General features: G+C 43.8%; 1 protein-coding gene across 3 annotated transcripts in view; it reads left to right on the top strand.

Moving 5' to 3' along the window:
• atf7ip2 (activating transcription factor 7 interacting protein 2) overlaps positions 1–742 on the top strand; it is a 39,616-nt gene extending 38,874 nt beyond the window's left edge. For all 3 annotated transcript variants that reach the window (XM_023957684.1, XM_023957683.1, XM_023957685.1), the window contains one exon: positions 21–742. In XM_023957684.1, coding sequence (XP_023813452.1) covers positions 21–231 — 211 coding nt within the window. In that variant the 3' untranslated portion in view covers positions 232–742. The remainder of the gene's footprint in view (positions 1–20) is intronic.
• Positions 743–23,250: the final 22,508 nt, after the last annotated feature.

Raw genomic sequence — 23,250 nt, 5'->3', positions numbered from 1 at the left:
ATGTCTTCTTACTGCTGCAGCATCTTCCTGACGATGGAAAAAGTAAAAGGTAGCGGCATCTTCCCAGACTGGCAGACCTACAATAAAATGGAGGCCAAGACCCTTCCCATGTGCGCCCTCATCAAGAACTACATACCAGGCCACAGAGTGTGCCTTGCTGTCATGGGCAAAGACAAATTCGGCCGATATGGACCCTACAGTGAAGTTGTTACCTCCATCATACCAGAATAAGAGCAAAGAGGAACCGGAAAACCTTTATTCCATGTTTTTTCATGTAAACAAAGATGTTAGTCTGTGCTTTTTTTTACTTTTTTTTTGCCTAGTATCATTTCATTGTAAATGTTTTGAAAAAGCAGTGACTGCTATTTTGAATATCTTTCATGTTATACTTTAATGAGAGATTCACACAAACTTGCTGCTTAACATTGTAATAAATCATTTGTTTTATTCTGTCAACTAAATAGATTAAAGAAAGTTTAGGAAGTTTTTTTTAAAGCATTTCACTCTGAATCAAAAAGTATTATTATAACTAAGTTAAAATTACGTGTAGTGTTCTTTTTTTAGAAGTTTCAACATTTTTGTAAAGTACAAAGTTTGCGTTTGTTAATTTTCTGTATTCGTGGTGAATGTGCATTCCCATAGATCAAAGTATTTTCAGCTGTACTGGTGCTAGTGCAGAGAACATCTTAGGTTAAGTGTGGAAAGGTTTACAGCATTTCATGATTAAAGAGAATTAAGTAAGTCCTGGAGTGTGTACTTTTTCTTTTGAAAAATAAAAAACGTTTTTCTCTAAATGTAATTGCATCAGGAATGAAACATTCCTGAGCAGTCCAAAATAATATGATCCAAATGTTGTAGAAACAATGACAAATGATGATGATTATCTCACCATGCTTTAGAGTTCAGTCTATTGTTTGATTTGTAGCTGTTATATTTTTTTCCTTCTCCTTTTTTCCCATGAGCTTGACATCACCCATAGAATTTCTTTATCTTTTTTTAATATGTTCATTGTTCTTTATCACAAACTATAAATCATAAACAGTGCCCAGCATAAATGATGATACCCCCTTTAAAAAGTACTAATTTAATCAGTAGCTCATTGAACAAAAGAAAAATTTCCAAACTTAAAAGGTTGAGTTTCATTGAACACTTTAACTCCATAACATGAAATTAAGGTCAATTATCTAACTTAGTTCACATAATCCTCAGTTTTATTCAAATTGGTTGAAGCAAAAATGAATACATCCTGCAACAAAAACTAATACATCTAGTATTTTGAATGAGCATCATGATTTTTAAAGACAGCACCAAGTCTTCTAAGCATAGAATGAACAAGTTGGCGACATAATGCTACATTTATCTTTTTCCATACTTTAAGAATAACCTCTTTTAGAGTCTGGATACTGAATGGAGAGTGATGCTCAACTTGTCGCTTCAGAATTCCCCACAGGTGTTCGATTGGGTTCAGATCAGGAGATATAATTGGCCATTAAATCACCTTCACCCTGTTCTTCAGAAATGCAACACTAGCTGTAGAAGTGTGTTAGGGATCATTGTCATGTTGGAAAAATGCTCGACGACTAAGTGCATGAAGTGATGGTAGCATCTTCTCCTTCAGGAGCAGTACATTGTTGAGTTCACGATACCATCAATGAAATGCAGCTCCCTCACACCAGCAGCACTCATGCAGCCCCACATCCTTACCACCATGTTTCACCTTAGGCACCATGCATTTTTCTTTGATATCCTCACCTTTGCGACGCCATACAGTTGTAAACCTTGTGCTATCCTAGGCACTTCAACATTGGGAGTTGGGTCATCTAGACCCACTAGACATTGCGCTGAACCTTTTTTCTTCAATGATTTGTGATCTTCACTGGTGTCCATGGATTACATGAAATCTTTCCACCTTTATCCACCTTTGTCATGGTAGGGAGAACACGTCAATGAAAGGGTGGGGTCATCTAAGATAGCACAAGGGTTAAAAGCATTAGTTCCAAAAACTGTGATCTTTGTCTCATCACTCCAGAGTATTGAGTCCCAGTAGTCTTCATATTTTTCAGTGATTTTCTTCAACCCTTCTCTTCAGAAGACGCACCTGTCGAGACGTTAGCTTCCGTGGACGGCCTGAAAGTCTCTGTGAGATGGTTGCACTTCCATCTTTCTTAGATTTTTTGATCACTTTTACTTTAGTATTTTGACTGGTATGTAAAGCTTTGGGGATCTTCCTGTGGCCCTTATATTTTTTGTGCACAGAATTTAATTTTTTTCTCAATTTTGTGACATTCCTTTTTCACGGGGAGCCAGCGCTGACACCTTGAAATAGGATGGGCTTTTCCTTTGTTAAGAAACGCCCTTTTATAGTCACCTGTGTGCTGGACACCTTTTAAATGAATCATAAGACTCACCTGTTGTTGAATGCCTGTTAATTAGAATTTTGTTGTCTTAAGTTTTTTTTTTTGTCGTAAGACTATGACTGGGGTGTACTCATTTTTGCAAAATGGGCTTGAATTATTTTGTTAGGAAAATCACTGTGTGTAAATTAACATATCTTTTTCCCAATCAATGGCCCGCCTTTGTAGGTGTATTTTGTTGTATAGTATTTTACAGAAAATATTGATTCTAAAAGGACACTAAAGGTTTTCTGACAAATGTAGTGGGGAACACTCATTTATGCTAAGCACTGTATATTCTTCCAAAAATACACATTGGACCACAGACCAAGCAGCAAACAGAAGATTAACCCTTGTGCTATCTTAGATGACCCCACCCTTACATTGACTTGTTCTCCCTACCATGATAAAGGTGGAAAGATTTCATGTAATCCATGGACACCAGTGAAGATCACAAATCATTGAAGAAAAAAGGTTCAGCTCACTGTCTAGTGGGTCTAGATGACCCAACTCCCAATGTTAAAGTGCTTAGGATAGCACAAGGGTTACAAATGCAACAACAGACAACAAAAAGACTAAAAGTAATGCAATGAAGGGAAAAAAGACAGTTTACATAAACTCGTAAACCATCAGAGAGTTTTAGAACTTTATTACATTCAAATTTTTAAAAACAAAAAATTGGGGCTAAGCTTGAAAACCCCTGAAATGTATTAATACAAACTTATTTCTAAAATGATTTAATTGTTAAAAAGGAATTTAACATTTTTATGTCACCCATAGAAAATGACTTACTTTCTGCTCCAGTGAGATTAAGCTAATTAATTTGCCATTTTTTCGTGATATGGAAACCACAATTTTGGAGCCTGAAATCATCAGCGAGCAGTGGTCCATGTTGGTCTGAGTCATCGTTTCTATGGCAACCACTCTTGCCATTCAGGAGTGAGCTTGTTGTAGGGGCCACACCCCTACCGTTTGAAAGCGGTCTACACAAAATTTGTCAATCAAAAGTTTCACATCGTTTTATTGAGGCATATGATTGGTCAGTTTACAACTTGAATAACTTCCACTACAAAAAATGTGAAAAAAATATTAGGATTAGCAAGAACATTGAAAAAAAAGCAGCAGAGCAAGAAAGGTTATTCTATGCTTCTTCGAGCCAGCAGGTACTTTCTGTTTGGAACACCAGGGGAAAGAGGTCATTCAGTCCAGTTCTCATATACAGTCAACGGTTCACACACAATTTCTAATTTATCCTTGAGGGCGTTTCAGGGCGTTTAATCATATTTTAATTATCTTAATACCAATTTGAAAACTTTGATATTTAGGGGGTGTTCATATTTTTATTCAGCAGGTATTCACTCACTTTGTCAAAAAGGAAAGTCTGAAATAAATTGAGCTAAAGATGTTTTGGGGTTTGTGCTGAGGGTCAGGTGCAGCTTTATATTACCGTCTCTAGTAAGGAAAAGAGAACAATTGCAAAGGGAATCATTACACTGTCACTCATACTGCCACTCCCAATATCAGCATTACTCCTTAATTGTTCCCCCTTCTCCCCCCTGACCGCTGCTGAATGATGGGCCACCTGACATCCCTCGGAACCACACGTCCACATTTATCCTGACAGGTGGAAATAAACGCAATTGCTTCATTAGTCTTTACAGCAGATGAGGGGGAAGTTTGGAAACTTCAAGCAAGTGGACACTGATTGAAAAGGAAAAGAAGCAGAGAATGAGAGGGTAGCAGGATGCTGAGATGTTCTTCAGTCCCTTTACAGCAACATGAATAAAGCATAGGAAACACATTTTTTGTTGCCTTACTCTGTCCTTGAACCTTAAGCCAAATTCACGTTTATCTATGTTGCAGTGTTCCACCAATACATCAATATGCTAAGTTGACTAATTTCAATATCTTTTGTGGTAGGACTCAGGCTCCATTTATCCAGGGGAGCATCCATCCGTGCTTTGGAGGTTCCCCCTCATGTTGTTTGTTGTAATTACATTGAAGGCATTTTATTTTCAGCTGTGTAACCCTTGTGCTATCTTAGATGACCCCCACCTTAAAAACATTGACGTGTTCTCCCTGGTGGAAAGATTTCTTGTAATCCATGGACACCAGTGAGGTTCACAAATCATTGAAGAAAAAAGTTTTAATGCACTGTCTAGTAGGTCTAGATGACCCAACTCCCAATGGCAGTTAGCCTTGATTGTGGGTTTCAAAGCATCCATTCGCTCCACATGCTTCAAGTTCCTAGGATAGCACAAGGGTTAAAGGAGTTTGCTTTTGCCTCCCTACTTTCATTTAGTGAATAGCCCAAGGCAGGGGCGGGCAAACTACAGTTCAGTGCCATATGCGGCCCATTAAACTTTTCAAGTCAAAGTTTTGAAAAGAAATTCAAAAATGTTTCGTTTAAAAAAGTTGGTAAGGTGCAAGACTGGCACAGAGGAAACCAGGGTTCGATTCCCAGTGACGGAATGAACTATTAATTGGACAATTACCATACCAATGGTAAGCTAGTAACATAATCCATGGAGGGCTCTTGGGCAAGACCCTTAACACCACTCCCTGCCTCATTAACCATGAAAAACAATGAAACACATGCCATGCTGGCTCAGACGTTGCCCGGCCAAGCAAGGTCTGTTTTAAGAGCTGGGGAACCAGAGCACCCTGATGGAAAGTGGGCTACTGGAACAAGATGAAAATGGACTATATGTGAGAATAAGGCTCTGTTGGAATGTTACTATGGAAGTAATCCTACTCAGAGAGGTTACATGAAGAATGTGGAGCAAATGGAATCTTTGAAACCCACAATCAAGACACTTTAACATTGGGAGTTGGGTCATCTAGGCCCACTAGTCGGGGGCTGAACCTTTTTTCTTCAATGATTTGTGAACCTCACTGGTGTCCATGGATTATATGAAATCTTTCCACCTTTATCCACCTTTGTTATGGTAGGGAGAACACGTCAATTTATGGGTGGGGTCATCTAAGATAGCACAAGGGTTAAATGGGTTTAATTGTTATTTTTTCTCATTTGGGACAGTAAGATTAAAGTCAATGTAAAGTCAAAAGTTTATGTCTTACGCTGCCATCTAGTGGTCACGTAAAGTGCGGTACGTGAAGTGGGAAGCTTGGTTTGGGAAAGAGAGGCACTTGCTGCGTGTTGGGGAGTGGTGCGGATGCGTGAAAAGAAAAGCTCTTTGATGTATTCAGAACCCTGTGAGAAGCGATGATCTTTTTACAAATTAAAAAGTGGCTCAAGAAAAGCAAGTCTGGACCTTTTCGAAGCCTTCTTGTGTTTTGCATATGCTAAATCAATATATTTGGCTGAGGGCAGAATATAAGATCTAGACAAGATCATGTCCAGGATGAACACCAGGCAACCCCGACACCAGCTACAATGGTCAAGTGATGTTCCACCTGAAAGTCTCCTGGAAACTGTGAATGAAGCATTGTGGGCAATCCCTACCACAACAATCACTAAAACCAATGAACTGGTTTACACTCGCTGCTGGTTTACACAGCAGCGGTGATCCTTGAGATGCTTGGCTAAAAGGGCAACCATGGGAGAAACTATACCCACCGTGGAAGCAATGGTTGGAGGCTGAAATCAAGGCAGCTTCAAGGAATGTGAGTCAACTGAGAGAGGCCCCAAGAGGTGCAATGAAAAAGCAAGTACCTAAGAGATAAAGCCAGATGCCCATACCTGAAGCACTGGAAACTGCCAAACAAAGGCTCCTGGCCTTGAGCAGCCGCCTAAAGAGATACACAAGCGACAATGAAGACAGATGGATAAACAGGCTGTTCGCAACTCAACCTGCGAACGTATACGCTTAGTGGCAGGGTCAAAACAACTGACCAGACCCACCAAGGCTGGTAACTGAACAGTTCTGAAAAAGTATATGGAAAGAAAGAGACAGCGCATAACAGCAATGCCCAGTAACTTCTCTCTCTGAGAAAAGAACACAACAACCTCCCTGAACAGAATCCAGTAACCATCACAGTGGCAGACATCCAAAAAGAGTCTCAGGTATGATGAACTGGACTGCACCAGGCCCTGACATGATATATATCTACTGGCTAAAGAAACCTCACTGCACTCCAGGAGCGCCTGGCAGCACAAATGAATCAGCTGTGAAGAGATGGAACTCACCCCGAATGTCTAACAGAAGGGCAAACAATCCTGATCCAGAAGGATACCTCAAAGGGTGCAGTCCCATCCAACTACCGGCCAATTACCTGTCTTTCCAAAATGTGGAAGCTCATACCAGGCATCATTGCAACCAAGATAAATAGGCACATGGGTCAAAACATGAAAAACGCACAGAAGGGCATTGATAGAGACTGCAGAGGAGCCAAACACCAACTCCTGGTTGACAGAAAAGTCATTCAAGACTGAAGTGAATGAGACACAAACCTGTGCACAGCCTGGATTGATTATAAGAAAGCCTATGACTCAATGCCACACACATAGATCACTGAATGCTTAGAGCTGCACCACATCAAGCAGGTTCTAAGAGCCTTCATAGGAAAATCGATGAAGCTGTGGAAAACCACCCTTGAAGCAATTGGCAAGCCACTTGCACAAATTTCCATCAAAGCATATACCACTGGTCGATCTGAACCTTCTCAGCAAAATAATCAACAAGACTGGCCATGGATACCGACTCAGAAATGGGGCCACCTTCAGTCCCCTCCTCTACATGGATGACAGCAAGCTATATGCTAAGAGCGAGCATTACATTGACTCTCTGATCCACTCCACCGGGATCTACAGTACTGATGTACTGTCTTAGGATGTCATTCGGGGTTTAGAAATGTAGCTGGTGACAAAGAGAGGCAAGGTAGTCCATACAGGAGGGGTCTCGCTCCCAGAAGGAACAATAGCAGATATTGAGGACAGCTGCAAGTGTGTTGTAATTTTACAGGCAAATGGCAACCTGGAACAGGCAGCAAGGAAAGCTGCAACAGCCAAATACCTCCAACGAGTTAGGCAAGTCCAGAGAGGCCAGCTCAATGGCAAGAACAAGACCCTGGAAATAAACAGTTACGCACTGCCAGTCATCAGATAAACTGTAGGAATAATAAGATGGCCAAAGGAAGAGATACAGACCAGACACGAAAGCTCCTCACCATACATGGAGGGTTTGATCCCAAATCCGGCATCCTGAGACTGTATGCTAATCACAAGGAAGGCCTCAGAGGACTAGTGAGCATGGAAGCCACTATCCAGGATGAAACATCCAAAATGCATGAATACATCAAGCTCAAGGCCCCAACTGACAGTGTGCTCAGTGAATCCAGCACATAACTGCAGGGTGTAAGATGCTGGCAGGGAAAGCATACATGGAGCGCCACAATCAGGTGGCTGGAATATTATGAACATGTGTGCAGAATATGAACTGGAAACTCCAAAGTCAAAATGGGAAACTCTTCCAAAAGTGGTAGAGAATGAGAGAGCAACCAGGAAACTGACAGGAGTGCAATGGCAAATCAACCAGACATTGTAGTACCGGATTAAGAACAGAGGAAAGCCGTTGTGGTGGATGTGGAAGTACCAAATCTAGGAAACATCAGGAAGAAGGAAAATGAGAAAGTAGAGGAAACCAGAGATTCAGAGAAGAACTGGAGAAAGTATGGAAAGTTTAGGGTGACAGTGGTGCCCGTGGTAATTGGAGCACGCTGGGCAGTAACCCCCAAGCTGGGGGAGTGGTTACAGCAGATCCCTGGAAAGACCTCAGACATCTCAGTACAGAAAAGCGCAGTGCTAGGAACAGCTAACATAATGTGCAGGACCTCCGAGGCCTCTGGCAGAGGACCCGAGCTTGGGTGAAAAACCGTCCGCGGAGGGTGAGAGGGGCGTTTTTTTCTTTTATTTAAAAAACATAAATCTGGGGGTCATGTGATGATATTTGCGTGAGAGGACGTACTTTGCCAGCCTCCCGCCATAAATTCAAATTTAACCTGCTTACTTTTTTTAAATCCCGGAAATCTTTTACATTTCCATTTTCTAAGCCTTTTTCCAACCTGAACGATCTATATCTGCTCCAAAAAATGTCGAATAAAACTCGCTCTGAATCCAAAATGAAGCCGCCGCAACCAGCTAGCTAAAATGCTAGCTTGGAAAGCAGCGCTGCAGCCTCCATCGCCCAAACTGTGACATAGAGGATCGGCGAGCTGATGGAGGAGAAATTCCTGGATCTGCGATCTACATCAGGATTATCTGTCTGAAAGAGGGCTCTGAGGGACAATCTGCGGTGACATTTTTTGAATCCTGGCTCCCAGAGGTTCTAAGGATGGAGACCAAGCGCGGAGTTATAAAGCTGGACAGGGCGCACCGCGCACTTGGCCCGCCAAAGGAGGACCGCTGCAGACCCGTCATCATCAAGCTGCATAACTTCACTGACAGACAGCGGATCCTTACAGCGGCCAGGGAGAAAGGAGAGATCATCTACAGAGGCAGCAGGATCTACATCCGTCAGGACTTCTCGGTTCAGGTGCGTGAAGCCCGACAGAAGTTCAACGGAACGTGCCAGCGCCTGATCCAGGGCGGGGTCCGGTTCTCCATGCGCGACCCTGTCATGTTCTGCTTCAGCCTTAAAGGCGCGGAGCGATCCTTCAGGATCTCACAGGCAGCAGAGGAGTTCCTGGAAAAAACGGTTTGAAATAACTACTGCTCAGAGAATTTTGGTCTGAGGCAATAAACTGACTAAACTTCACTGATGACATCATGAAAATAAGTCTGGAAAAAAAAATCTATTTTGTTTTTGAGGGTTCCATCAGCTATTTGCTTGAAGCTGTGTTGATTACCTTATAGATAGAACGATGAATGTTAATTTTGTTATTCCATGTAAGGCTAACATGTATAGACCGGGGTTTAGCTGTAAATAACTGGGCGGGATGTGTAGTGTAGCAGCTCAGCGGTAGGACTAGAGATTCTGGAGCTGTCTGGTGCACTCTCTGAGCTGGAGGAGATGTCCCTCAGCTTCACTCATCCCAGGAATGTTGTTCCCAATGGAAGGGTAATGTTGTTTGTGTTGTGTGTGTTGTGTGTGTGGGGTATTGTTGTGGGGGGGAGTTCGTTGTTTGGGGACAGATTGTTAAAGACAGCCATTTTCACCTATTATTTTTATTTTTTGTAATTTTTCTTTCTATGTATAAGCAGTGCACAGGCCCACAAACATTCCAAGAGACTATTGGTTTTCAAAATGCTAAATGTTACTCTATAAAAACTAACATAAACTCTAACAGCAACAGATGGCTGATTCAAAGATGATCTCACTTAATGTAAAAGGCACCAACCATGTTATCAAACACCGGAAAATCTTATCCTTTCTCAGCAAGGAGAAATGTCAGATGGCCATGCTCCAGGAAACTCATCTTTCAGATACAGAACATGTAAAACTGAGGAGGAGCTGGGTGGGACAGGTGTTTTATTCATCTTTTAATTCAAAAAGAGGCTAAACAAGTCTACAGATATAAACAAAATCATGAAATTGTTTGACCAAGACCTTTATAGCTCTCAATGTGAATCCTCTGCTGACAGCAGAGCAGATTTTCTTGACAAAATAAAACTTCCTACTCTGTCTGATGAACACAAAAAAATTCTAAATAATTCAATGAGCAAAGAGGAAGTCTCTGAGGCCATATCTCAGGGGTCGGGAACCTTTTTGGCCAAGAGAGCCATAAATGCCACATATTTTGAAATGTAATTTCGAAAGAGCCATACAATAATGTAGTGTCCCTTCCCCACACTGAGGCACGGAGACTTAACCTCTTTTAAAGTTCTTTATTCCGATTACTGCAGACCGCAACAAACGCCGTTCAATTAATTCATCAACTCCTGAATCTCTCCCGCCGACACGAGAGCGCTTCTCCCAACTTTATATTCACCTGCTCCCGCTGCAGCCCTCCCATTTCCCTTATTCGGCCCATAGCTGAACCCCATTGGTCCAAACTACCTAACAACAGGCTGAGCGACAGAACTGAGGGCCAATCAGATCTCTGCTTGACGCGTTCAATGAACTCCAGAACTTTTAACGCGGCCCAACAGCCATCCAACTCAGTCCGCGACAATTTGTTTAAAACTAAATATACAAATGAATGTGTGCATTTGATTTAATTTCAACATTTTTAAAGTACAATAAGTCTGTGGATTCTTTTTAATAACATTGTTATTCTGTTGCTAATAAATGATGAGTATTTCTCGTGGTAGTTTTGCTGATGGTCTAGTCTGGTTGATACGTGGTGAGTTTTTGCTTCGTTCAGGCGTTGAGACTTCAAACGTGATCTTAGGTCTGAATGTTCTGTAGATGTGAGACAGACTGATCACATGCAGATACGGAGCCAAACACACACTCACACGCTGCAGTGAATGACGGGCAGCAGGTTTTACGTTTTTACAATCCCTGCGCGATTCACCTGCTGCCTGTCCCCACAACACCTCAGCCCCACCCTCTGCTTTCTCCCTCACACATCCCGTCCCCGCATCTGCGCGCTCTTTCTCAGAGACGGGAGCGCGTAGTTTTAAGCACGGCAATTCACAGGTTTCCAGCTGGTACAAACTCTGTGAAATAATAGATAATACTAACTGATAGCGCTGGCGCAGATTTCTCTCTCTAAGCACTGCTACTACTGCGCGCCTCTGGCATCGCATCGCGCCCGAGAAGGACTGGTCTAATGAAAAAAAAAAACTATAATTAAAGATTTGTCTGCGAGCCACATGTGACCATCAAAAGAGCCATATATGGCTCGCGAGCCATAGGTTCCCGACCCCTGCCATATCTGCTCTGAAGGGAGGCAAAGCTCCAGGACCAGATGGTTTTGGCCCTGAATTTTATAAAACATTTTGTAAGATGCTGGTTGGTCCACTAACAGATATGTTTGTAGATTAATTTCAGAAAGGCTTCCTTCCCCCCCACATTAAGTCATGCACATGTGTCTGTGATCTCAAAAAAAGACAAACTAGCTGACTTATGTGGGTCTTATCGACCCATCAGTCTTATTTCTGTTGACAGCAAGGTGCTCTCTAAACTTCTTGCTCAAAGGCTGCAGAACTTCCTCCCAACCCTCGTTCACCCAGACCAGTTAGGGTTTGTGCCGGGTCGGTTATTCCCCAGCAAGGTGAGAAGGCTGCTGAATATTATACAGTTCTCTTCTAAAAGGAAGCAGAAAGCCCTGGCTGTCTCTCTCGATGCTGGAAAAGCTTTCAATTGGATAGAGTGGAAGTACCTTTTTGACGTTCTCCATAGATTCGGACTTGGGGGTAGCTTTCTTAGATGGATACAGGCCATTTACCATTCACCTACAGCCTCTGTGTTGACTGATGGTCGCTGCTCTGAACCCTTTGCATTAGCGAGAGACGTGCGCCAAGGTTTTCCTCTTAGCCCACTTCTTTTTGCCTTAGCATTTGAGCCACTAGCTGAAACTATGCGCATGCAAGCTGAGGTTAAGGGAATATCGCTGGGGAACATGGAGCATAAGATTGCTTTGTATGCTGATGACATCATACAATTCTTAACACTACCTAAACAATCAATTCCCACTACTCTTAACCCTTGTGCTGTCCATTGGGAGTTGGGTCATCTAGACCCACTAGACATTGCGCTGAACCTTTTTTCTTCAATGATTTGTGATCTTCACTGGTGTCCATGGATTACATGAAATCTTTCCACCTTTATCCACCTTTGTCATGGTAGGGGGAACACCTCAATGTAAGGGGGGGGGGGGGGGGTCATCTAAGATAGCACAAGGGTTAAAGACTTTAACAAATTTAGTTCTATATCAAGCCAAATCAGAAGCTATGCCTTTGGGAGGCCTGACTAAGGCTGACGTTCCCAATGATTTCCCATTCAAACGGACTGTTGGTGGTTTGCTGTATCTCGGCGTGAAAATGTCCCCAGATCTGAACGATATGTTGAAACTGAACTTCTCCCCCATCTGCACACAGATAAAGAAGGATCTACAGCGATGGCATAAACTCCCTCTGTTGATGTTGGTTCGAATTAGTTTAATCAAAATGAATTTTCTGCCACGTCTCTTGTATCCTCTGCAGATGCCCCCTCTATATATATCTAAGAAAACTAATAGAGATCTGGAAAAGGCATTTACCAACTTTATATGGCTTGGGAAGAAGCCAAGACAGAAACTTAAGATTTTGCAGTTGCATCCCAAAATGGGTGGTCTCTCCGTACCAAATATAATTTTCTATAACTGGGCCTGCCACGCCCATCATTACTGGCTGTGGCTACATACATATCTAAAGAGGGAGAACTGCATTGACTCATGGGCATGCTCTCCTCATTCTCCCTGGGGATTGATCACCTGTGATGTGGCCAAAATCCCACTAACGATTAGAAAAAATCCTATTATTTATAATGGTATTAGAGTTTGGCGTGATGTGTTAAAACACCTGGGAAAGACAAAACTTAAGTCTTTGCTTTCCCCAATAACTCAAAATCCTGATTTTCCTGCTGGTGTGGGCCCATCTGTGTTCTCCTCCTGGCGTAAATTAGGGATTAATGTAATTGGTGATTTAATCAAAGACGGCACTGTTATGTCCTTTCAACAACTACAAACCACATTTCATGTTCCTCAAAAATATTTTTTTGCACATCTCCAACTGAGACATTTTATTTCTTCTCATGTTATTTCCACCTCCGCTGTAAATGATGTAGAAGACTTCTTGGGGTGTCGCAAAGACAGGAGGCACCTGATTGGATCATCTTATTCTCTCCTTAACTCTTTAGGCACATGCCTCCTTCCATATATTTCCCATAAATGGGAAATAGATTTAGACTCTCAATATATAGAAGATGATTGGCATGATTCAATTTACGTTCACGTGCAACAGACTAAGAGAGACTCAGTATAGAATAATCCACAGACTCCGCATGACTCCTGTTATTTTACACAAAATTATTCGTTCTATGTCTCCTTTGTGCTTAAGATGTAATTTGGGGAAAGGAACATATTTTCACTGTTTTTGGGAATGCAGGAAAATTTCTAGATTCTGGATGTATATTTCATCTGTGATCAGTGAGATCTTCAAATTAAAAATCAAGAAGGATCCAGGTGTCTTCCTGCTGGGCCTTCCCTTGAGGAAATTACAGATTCCTACTGCAAATTATAAGCTTCTGGAGAAACTGCTTTTAATTGTATCTTGATACATTGGACAAAGGAGTCCCCTCCCACTGTCACTGTTTGGTACAGAGAGGTGTTCAGTAAACTTCCTAATGAGAGGTTCAGTGGCGGTTCTACACTAACTTACTCCCTGGGCGAGTAACCCCACCAGCGCCCCCCCCCCCCCCCCCCCCGCGCACACATACAAAATTTGACAACATCCTGTTGTGTTCCCTATCTTCTATTTAGCCATTTTACTCAAAAAATGCATGAATTTTCTAGACTCGTATTACAGGGGGGTCAAACTCAGTCACACAGTGGCCTAAGTTAAAAACACGCTTAAGGTTTTGGGCCGAAGAAGATAAACATTTACTGAACTACACACTAAAAGCTAAACTTTTAAACCTTTTACACTGAACTTTTTGAACATAAATATGAATAAAAACAGGAACATTAATCCAGAATAACTCAAGTTAAACCTTAAATAACTTGTAATATTTTGTTCTCCATTTAAATATATTCTGTCAAAATTATACAAATATGAACATGCTGCAGGACAAAAAACAAAGAAAGCCTGGAAATATTAATAAGAAATTACAAATCAAATAATTCCATTTTTTTGCTCTTTCATCATTTTTTAGAGCATTTTTTTTTTAGAGCTGGACTCCTGCTTCATTTTTAGCAATAATTTCTTAATGTGTGACGCCCTGTGTGTGTCTTTGTGAAACATATCAGAGGGATTAGATCTAAAAAAAAAACTTATTGTGATTAATATGTTTATGTCTTATAAAACATTAAAGACTAAATCTTAGAACTCATCAGTGGGATTACTCCAAAAATATTTGGCATTTCCCTAAATTTGTGCAACACCAACAGTAGAAATCCTCCAAAAAAACTCAATCCATAAAAAATGGTCTGCGCTCATGCCCCCTCCCCCTCCCCTTCCCTCTGACACACGCGGCTCCGTCTCTATGACGGGAGGCGCAGCTGCGGCCCAGAGTTGATTGTTAGATAGAAAAAGACTCCCAATCACCTGTTAGTGTGGTTCAGCCAGCCACCGGCGAGTTGCGCTCCCCTCTCGAGTTTTTTGACTTATGTTCCAAAGACTACCGCAAAGAGGTGTGGCCGCAAGCGTCTTGTAGCAGAGGGCGGTGGTCACGTGCGCATCGGGTCTGCTGTGTCGGAGCAAAGAATTGTGGGAAATAATCTCCATTGCCAGCTTTCTTCGAAATTGGGTTGAGCACGGATGTTTGTTCTGCCTAATTCCTTTTCATGTGCCTGTTTTACGTTGTTTCACTCTGAGGTATTCTTTTTTTTTTTTGTTTTGTTTTTTTGCACCATAAGTGTGAAGAGGAAATAGGAGGAAGACATTCTTAATAGTCTGATGTGTCGCAGGAAAAGCAATAAGTGTCGGCTGCTGAAGCAATTTCAAATTAAAAGCTCCAAGCTTCCTCTTTGAATTCAGTATGTAGCACATTATGTGTAACGCATCAGGCACGGCAAATGCCGCCCCCTATGACGTGCCGCCCTGGGCGACCGCCCACATCGCCCATATTAAAAACCGCCACTGGAGAGGTTACATGCAGTTATGGAAGGAAGGCAGGAGATATTTTTTACAACATGGTCTCGATTTTTAAACAATCTGGCTGCCGACTTAAAGGGTCTACTTTTACAGGACAAAACATTAATTGAAAGCAATCTTCTTTAATGCCTTGTTCATAAACAAACTGGTCAGTGCACTGAAACACCTCGGGGGTATTCCAGAAAGCATGCTTAAACTACCCTGACTTTAATCCTGAGCTCTGGCTGAAATCCGCCTGAACTTGCTTACTCGGGGTATGTCGGTTCCAAAAGACCGGATATGAGTTGACGTAATTACGCTCGACTTGGTAACCCTGGGTTAATGCTCGTGCACAGCAGGTACATAAAGACATTCTCAATGGATCGCCGATTTCTGGAGTCACCATGGAAACGCGCGGAGAAAAAAAGAAAGCGCTATACTTCCGTGAGACGGAGTCTGAGATTAATGAGGGCGTATGAAGATTATACGTCCATCAAAAAAGTAATACGGCTGCATCAGCAAAAGAAAGAGTTTCTGCTTGGAGAAACAGAATGGACAAAGTAAACGCACGAGTTTCTGATCTTATTTCCATTTTCATGTGACGCATATATATATATATACATATATATATATTAAAAAAAAATTCATGTTCTTGTATGTATTGCCTGTATACCTTTATATATATATATATATATATATATATATATATATATATATATATATATATATATATTTATATTAATTATTTTACTTGTATGGCTGTCTTAAGTTGAAGGGTGGGGTGGGGTGGGGGGGGGGTTGACATCTTTTTGATACTTGATGCTTAAATTGTTCAAATGTTTTTGTGTTCGAATTGTTCAAATTTTGAAAACAGTAATAAAAAAAAAATCCAGAAAATAACATTATCTGATTTTTAAAGAAATTTTTTGCCATCCCATAAAAAAAGAATAGAAAAGTCTAAACCAGTGGATTTAGAGCAAAAAATTAGATCGTTAGAAGAAGGATACAGCAACTTTACGGATCAGTATTACGATGAGTAGGGATGAGTACCGAGCCCGGGTATTGAACGAGCCCCGGGGCAACATTCTTAAAGACCGCAGTATTGTTAAGATATGACCTCAACGGTTCTGCTATCGGTACTGGAGAAGTCGTATTTTTTTGTGTCCCACAAGATATAAACGTTATCTGCCATATATTACCCTTGTGCTATCCTAGGCACTTTAACATTGGGAGTTGGGTCATCTAGACCCCCTAGACAGTGCGCTGAAACTTATTTCTTTAATGATTTGTGAACCTCACTGGTGTCCATGGATTACATGAAATCTTTCCACCTTTTTCCACCTTTGTCATGGTAGGGAGAACACCTCAATGTAAGGGTGGGGTCATCTAAGATAGCACAAGGGTTAACATTGGGAGTTGGGTCATCTAGACCCCTAGACAGTGCGCTGAACCTTATTTCTTTAATGATTTGTGAACCTCACTGGTGTCCATGGATTACATGAAATCTTTCCACCTTTTTCCACCTTTGTCATGGTAGGGAGAACACCTCAATGTAAGGGTGGGGTCATCTAAGATAGCACAAGGGTTAACTTCAGTTGCATTAACAGTGGGATACTCCCCAGTTTTACCCTTAGCTTGGTTTGGTTGGCCCTGTTGGAAGTGGATCAAAACTAAAGCTGACCACAGCGCCTGGCAGCGCATGACTTTTGAGAAAGTGGTATTGCTTAAAACGCTTTGAGCTTTGATCTGGAGAAATGGATTTTTACTCTTTGCCGTTTTTCTTTCTCAATTGAAACACTCACGTTGCATTTAGTCCACAAAATTTCTTTACACTAAAGTGAGCCATTAAGTCAGCCAAGTTCTGTGGTCTCCAGGATTATAAGATTCATCGGGATCCTTCACATTTTCCAAAAAAGCAAGTTTTCCAAGTAAACGGATCTAGCAGGTGCTAAACTTGTGTGAAGGATTACAGTAAAACCTCCTGTTTGTGCTATTTTTATGAACAAATTTATTTGGAGGTGGAGTTGGGTATGTGACACAAAAGAAAAGAAAGGGAAATCAGAACCTCAGAGGGTGCTGATACTGTAGTATCGCGAGACCCCAACGAAACAAGTGTGGTGAATCAACTTGGCGGTGCGTAAGCAGTTGAACAAACATTTTCGACCTTGTTTCATTATTCCGCCATTTTAAAATAATTCCAGTAAACTAACATAACCTGATAAGATTATTAAGCTTTTGTCAGCCTGGAGGACCTGGACAAATACATCGACGAGTGTTATCATACCTGCGTCATGGGGAAACCCACCACCCCTTCCTCCAAGCGTGGACACCCTTAAGATTCTCCTGGGGCTGCCTCCTCTCCAGGCAGCGGCGTGAGCAACATCCTGGATTCAATTGATAAAAAACTCTCCAGCCTTGATTGCTGCCTTAATCTGCTGGAGATGCTCCACTGAGAATTCTAAGGCCTAGAATCTCTGGAGTTCAGCCAGCAAAAGGTGCGGGAGCTCGAAGCGGAGAACCAGGCCCTTAGAGAGAACGTCAAGACCCTGAGCAGCGACACCGCTCATGTCTCTGAGGAGAACTGTTAGGAAACTGGATTTTCTAGAAAGGACTGTATTAATAAAATATTAGGTTGGTTCGTTCCCTTTTCAGTTTCCAGCACACAGAAATGAATGAATAATGACTCAGAGACGGTTACTTAGCTTCGGTGTAGATTTACTCCGCACAAAACAGCACAGATTTGTACGCAGGGTTACAGACAGAGGAACAGGATCACAAGGTCTGAACCAGGTCTGAACAAAGACACTCAGAACAGGGCTTGGTATATATACCTGACATTTACATATTCAAAAGATGGTCTGGGGATCTATGGTGTGAAAAACCCACCCACATGCTGTTGCAGGCTGGATACTTGAAGGTCATAAAGCTTCAAGTGTCAGATCTCTCTGATGTTCCCACAGACATTTGCCAGAGCACAAACACCAGAACACACAAAAAGTAAAAAGGGAGGATGAGGAGAAACTGTGAGGACAATAGCTTGTTTGTGCTGTCTTAGGCTGTAATATAATTGTCATGGCGCCTCTGTCAGTCACCTTCCCCCCTCCCTCTCCTGCTCGGCTCTGGACGCGACCAGCTGGTTCCAATCATCACCTCGTTAAACCGCCTACTTCAGGAGATCCAGGACCTGACGTCAACGCCAGTCCGTTGTTCTTACCACGGTGCATAGTCTGGCTCTCGCATGTCTTGTGCCTTACCTTGGCTTGATCACGCTGATTTTGCTTCTCTGTTCCGCTCTCAGGAATCATCCTCACGAGTGTGCTCCTCGGGCTACAGTTCTCCAGTTCCCCTCTACGTCTTCCCTTCAGATCCAGCAAGCCCTCAGTCTCGAGCTCCGTCTGCCTCCACCCTCCAGTCAGCCGCCACGCAGCAACAAAGACTTGGTCACAGACTCTCCTACAGAGAAATTAAACCTTCCTTATACTTACCTCTCGTTTCCGAGTTTCTTCCGGGTTCCAGCGCCTGGGTCCTTTCGAATTCCCACGGGACCATGACAGAACGGACTGGCCATACTCCGGACCCAGCTGACCCGGAAGGACTCCGCCACGCCACATCTGTTCAAGGTACTCTCCTTAGTCGTCAAGCAGACGCCCTTACTCAACTGTCCGCAGCTCAACAGGACCTTTTCCGCAGACTCGACAGTATTACTCATACTCTCGCAGAATTAACAAGGCAACCCTCGAATCCCACAGTCTCAGCTCAAACTGCTGCTTCCGGCAACAACCCAACTTCCGCTGACGCCATGACCCCCGAAAACTTCCGCCTGCAGCCGGAACCATTCAGCGGCGATGTTGCAGCCTGCGGAGCATTCCTCCTACAGTGTTAGCTTATCTTTCAGCAGGCCCCCAGATTCTACCAGTCAGACCACAGCAGAATATCATTAATTGTAAACGCCCTCCGTAACAAAGCACTCTAGTGGGCCCAGGCTTTTTTGGCTTCTAATCCCATTTCTCATCTGCCATTCGATCGTTTCATCTGAGAATTTCGCCTCGTGTTTGATCAGCCTCGCAAACAGGAGGAAGCCACCCGACGGTTGCTTAGCTTAAAACAAGGCAATCGCTCGGTGAGTGAACATTTGATCGATTTTCGCATTTTAGCGGTGGAGGCCGGCTGGCCTGACCCCGCACTCAAGGGTATTTTCTATCAGTCCCTTAATGAGAAAATTAAGGATCATTTATGTTCACAACCCGAACCTGACTCTTTTGAGGAGCTAGTCTCAGCAGCCCTCCGATCTGATGTGCGGCTGCGTGAACGTCAAGCCGAACGGAGCCACAAACCAACCGGTTTCCCTCGGAACCCCGGAGCTCCGGGTCAGGTTTTTTCTTTTCCCGCACACGAGTCCCCCACACATGTTTTGGAGGAGCCCATGCAGATAGGCCATTAAAAAAACTAACGGCAGAGGAACGGCAGAGGAACGTCAGAAACGTCGCGACGAAGGTTTGTGCTTCTATTGCGGGCGTCCCGGTCATGTAATTTCCCAATGTGGAAAACGTTTAAACTCCAGAGCCCCTCGTTAGATGACAGGCCACGGGGGGTCGAAAACGTTCACGTCAAAGAAATAAAGTTTTTGTATGTACCTGTCAAAATTACTCATCAGGGTCAAGTCAGTGAATTTAGTGCTCTCATCGATTCTGGCGCTGAACATAGTCTTATCGACTCACAGCTCGTTAACCACCTCTCGTTGCCTTTCGAACCCCTCGAGTCCCCTACTAAAGCTGCCGGATTAGGTGGTAAACAACTTTTTCGCATCACGTCTCGTACCAAACCGGTCCTCATTCTCACCTCCGGCAACCATAGAGATAACCACCAGTTTTTTATCACACAATGCCCTCAGACCCCTATCATCCTGGGTTTCTCCTGGCTCCAAACTCATAATCCACCCATCGATTGGGCCGTTCCTCGCATCACCAACTGGAGTACTTATTGCATGGCAAACTGTCTTCATTCCGCCATTCCCTCCTCTGTTTCCATCACCTCGGAGTCCGAAATGAATATCGACCTGTCCAATGTTCCTTCCTGCTATCACGACCTCAGAACTGTTTTTTGTAAATCCAAAGCCAGTACACTACCACCCCATAGACCATATGACTGTGCCATAGAACTGCTCAACGGCGCCCCACTCCCTAAGGGAAGACTGTTCAATCTTTCCGGTCCTGAAAAGGAGGCCATGGAAAACTACATTCAGGAAGCCCTTTCTCTCCACCACATCCGTCCCTCTACATCTCCAGTCGGTGCAGGATTTTTCTTCGTGCAGAAAAAGGACAAAACCCTGAGACCCTGCATCGACTACCGTGAGTTGAATCAGATTACTGTTAAGGACAAGTATTCACTTCCACTCATTAATTCTGTTTTTGATTCTGTCCAGGAGGCTAAAATATTTTCCAAACTTGATCTCCGTAATGCCTACCATCTGGTCCGCGTCTGTGAGGGTGATGAATGGAAAACCGCTTTCAACACCCCTTGGGGTCACTATGAATACCAGGTCATGCCATTTCGGCCTCACGAACGCCCCTGCTATTTTCCAACGGCTCGTGAATGACGTACTTCGTGATTTCCTAAATAGGTTTGTTTTCGTTTATCTGGACGATATCTTAATTTATTCGTCCAGTCAAACCCAGCATGAGCATCACGTTCGCTTGGTTCTGGAAAGACTACTAGAGAACCAACTATTTGTAAAAGCGGAAAAATGCGAATTCCATACTTCTTCTATCCCCTTTTTGGGGTATATTATTGAAGCCGGTAACATTCGGCCCGATCCGGCAAAGATAGACACAGTCACTCAATGGGAGGTCCCACAAACCCGCAAAAAGTTACAGCAATTTCTGGGCTTCGCAAATTTCTACAGAAGGTTCATCCGAAATTACAGCAGCATCGCGGCTCCACTCACTCAGCTCACTTCTGTTAATAAGCCCTTTGTTTGGACCCCTGCTGCCGACATGGCATTTAAAAGACTCAAAGGACTTTTTGTCACGGCACCCATTCTGATACAACCTGATGGCAAGAAACAATTCATTGTTGAAGTAGACGCCTCCGATTCCGGTGTGGGAGCCGTGCTATCTCAGCGCGAAGGAACCTCCAACAAATTAAAACCATGCGCTTATTTTTCTCGTAAACTGAGCCCAGCCGAGCGGAATTATGACGTGGGCAACCGAGAGCTTCTGGCAATTAAACTGGCTCTGGAAGAGTGGCGTCACTGGCTGGAGGGGGCAGAACAACCCTTTATTGTTTGGACTGATCATAAGAACCTCGCATACTTACGCAGTGCAAAACGCCTAAACTCCCGTCAAGCCCGCTGGTGTCTGTTCTTCGATCGATTCAATTTCAACATCACTTATCGACCCGGCAGTCGTAACATCAAGCCAGACGCCTTATACAGAAAATACTCAGTTACGGAACCTACCTCTGAATCCACTATCATCCCCACCTCCTGTTTTATAGGTAATCTCACCTGGGAGATCGAGAACAAAGTCCAACAAGCCCAAGGTGGGATACCTGATCATGCTACCTGTCCTCCTGGAACTTTGTATGTACCCGACTCTCTGAGATCTGAGGTGTTGACGTGGGGGCACGCCTCTAAGATTGCCTGTCATGGGGGGGTTCGTAGAACCACCAACCTGCTACGTCGACGGTTTTTCTGGCCTTCCTTGGAGAAAGACGTCCGTGAGTACGTGGCAGCTTGCTCAGATTTTGCTCGCTCTAAGAACTCTAATTCACCCCCCTCCGGACATCTGTTGCCTCTGCCCACACCTAGTCGCCCTTGGTCACACATTGCACTAGATTTTGTTACCGGTCTGCCTCCGTCCCAAGGGCACACTGTAATTCTAACGGTCATTGATCGCTTTTCCAAGGCTGTCCATTTCATTCCACTAGCACAACTCCCCTCTGCCTCCGAAACTGCGGATATCCTGGTCCATCATGTGTTTCGTTACCATGGAATTCCTAGTGATATCGTGTCTGACCGCGGACCCCAATTCACGTCTCAAGTTTGGAGGTCGTTCTGCTCCGCCCTCGGGGCCACGGTCAGTCTTAGTTCTGGCTACCATCCGCAGTCCAACGGGCAGAGAGAGGGCAAACCAAGAGTTGGAAGCAGCTCTTCGATGCTTGGTGGCGCAAAATGAAGCAGACTGGTCCAAATACCTCATCTGGGTGGAGTATGCTCACAACACTCACTCCTCTACCGCTACTGGCATGTCCCCCTTTGAAGCCTCCTTAGGGTTCTCACCCCCTCTGTTTCCCTCTCAGGAACTCGATATGGCAGTGCCCTCGGTCCAGCTCCATCTTCAACGGTGTCAGGACATTTGGCGGCAGGCCAGGGCGGCTCTCCTCCGCACCAAGGAGAGCAACTGCCAGATCGCTAATCGTCACAGGGTGGTGGGACCCGTCTATCTACCGGGGCAGAAGGTGTGGCTGTCATCCCGCAATATTCCTGTTCAGGCGTCCTCTCATAAGCTGGCACCCAGATACATCGGCCCTTACGAGATCGACCACATCATCAACCCCTCCTGCGTCCGGCTGTGCCTACCTGCTGCTTTGAAGGTACATCCCGCATTCCATATTTCTCAAATCAAGTACCCCTCCCCTCAACGACCGCCTGGAGGCGGTCGTTGAGGGGGGGGGTACTGTCATGGCGCCTCTGTCAGTCACCTTCCCCCCTCCCTCTCCTGCTCGGCTCTGGACGCGACCAGCTGGTTCCAATCATCACCTCGTTAAATCCTACTTCAGGAGATCCAGGACCTGACGTCAACGCCAGTCCGTTGTTCTTACCACGGTGCATAGTCTGGCTCTCACATGTCTTGTGCCTTACCTTGGCTTGATCACGCTGATTTTGCTTCTCCGTTCCGCTCTCAGGAATCATCCTCACGAGTGTGCTCCTCGGGCTACAGTTCTCCAGTTCCCCTCTACGTCTTCCCTTCGGATCCAGCAAGCCCTCAGTCTCGAGCTCCGTCTGCCTCCACCCTCCAGTCAGCCGCCACGCAGCAACAAAGACTTGGTCACAGACTCTCCTACAGAGAAATTAAACCTTCCTTATACTTACCTCTCGTTTCCGAGTTTCTTCCGGGTTCCAGCGCCTGGGTCCTTTCGAATTCCCACGGGACCATGACAATAATTTTGAGATGATAA

Source organism: Oryzias latipes, chromosome 8 (assembly GCF_002234675.1).
Source record: "Oryzias latipes chromosome 8, ASM223467v1".
In the NCBI taxonomy this organism is placed as follows: Eukaryota; Metazoa; Chordata; class Actinopteri; order Beloniformes; family Adrianichthyidae; genus Oryzias; species Oryzias latipes.
The sequence above is the reverse complement of the archived record's forward strand: the minus strand, read 5'-3'. Positions and strand labels throughout refer to the sequence as shown.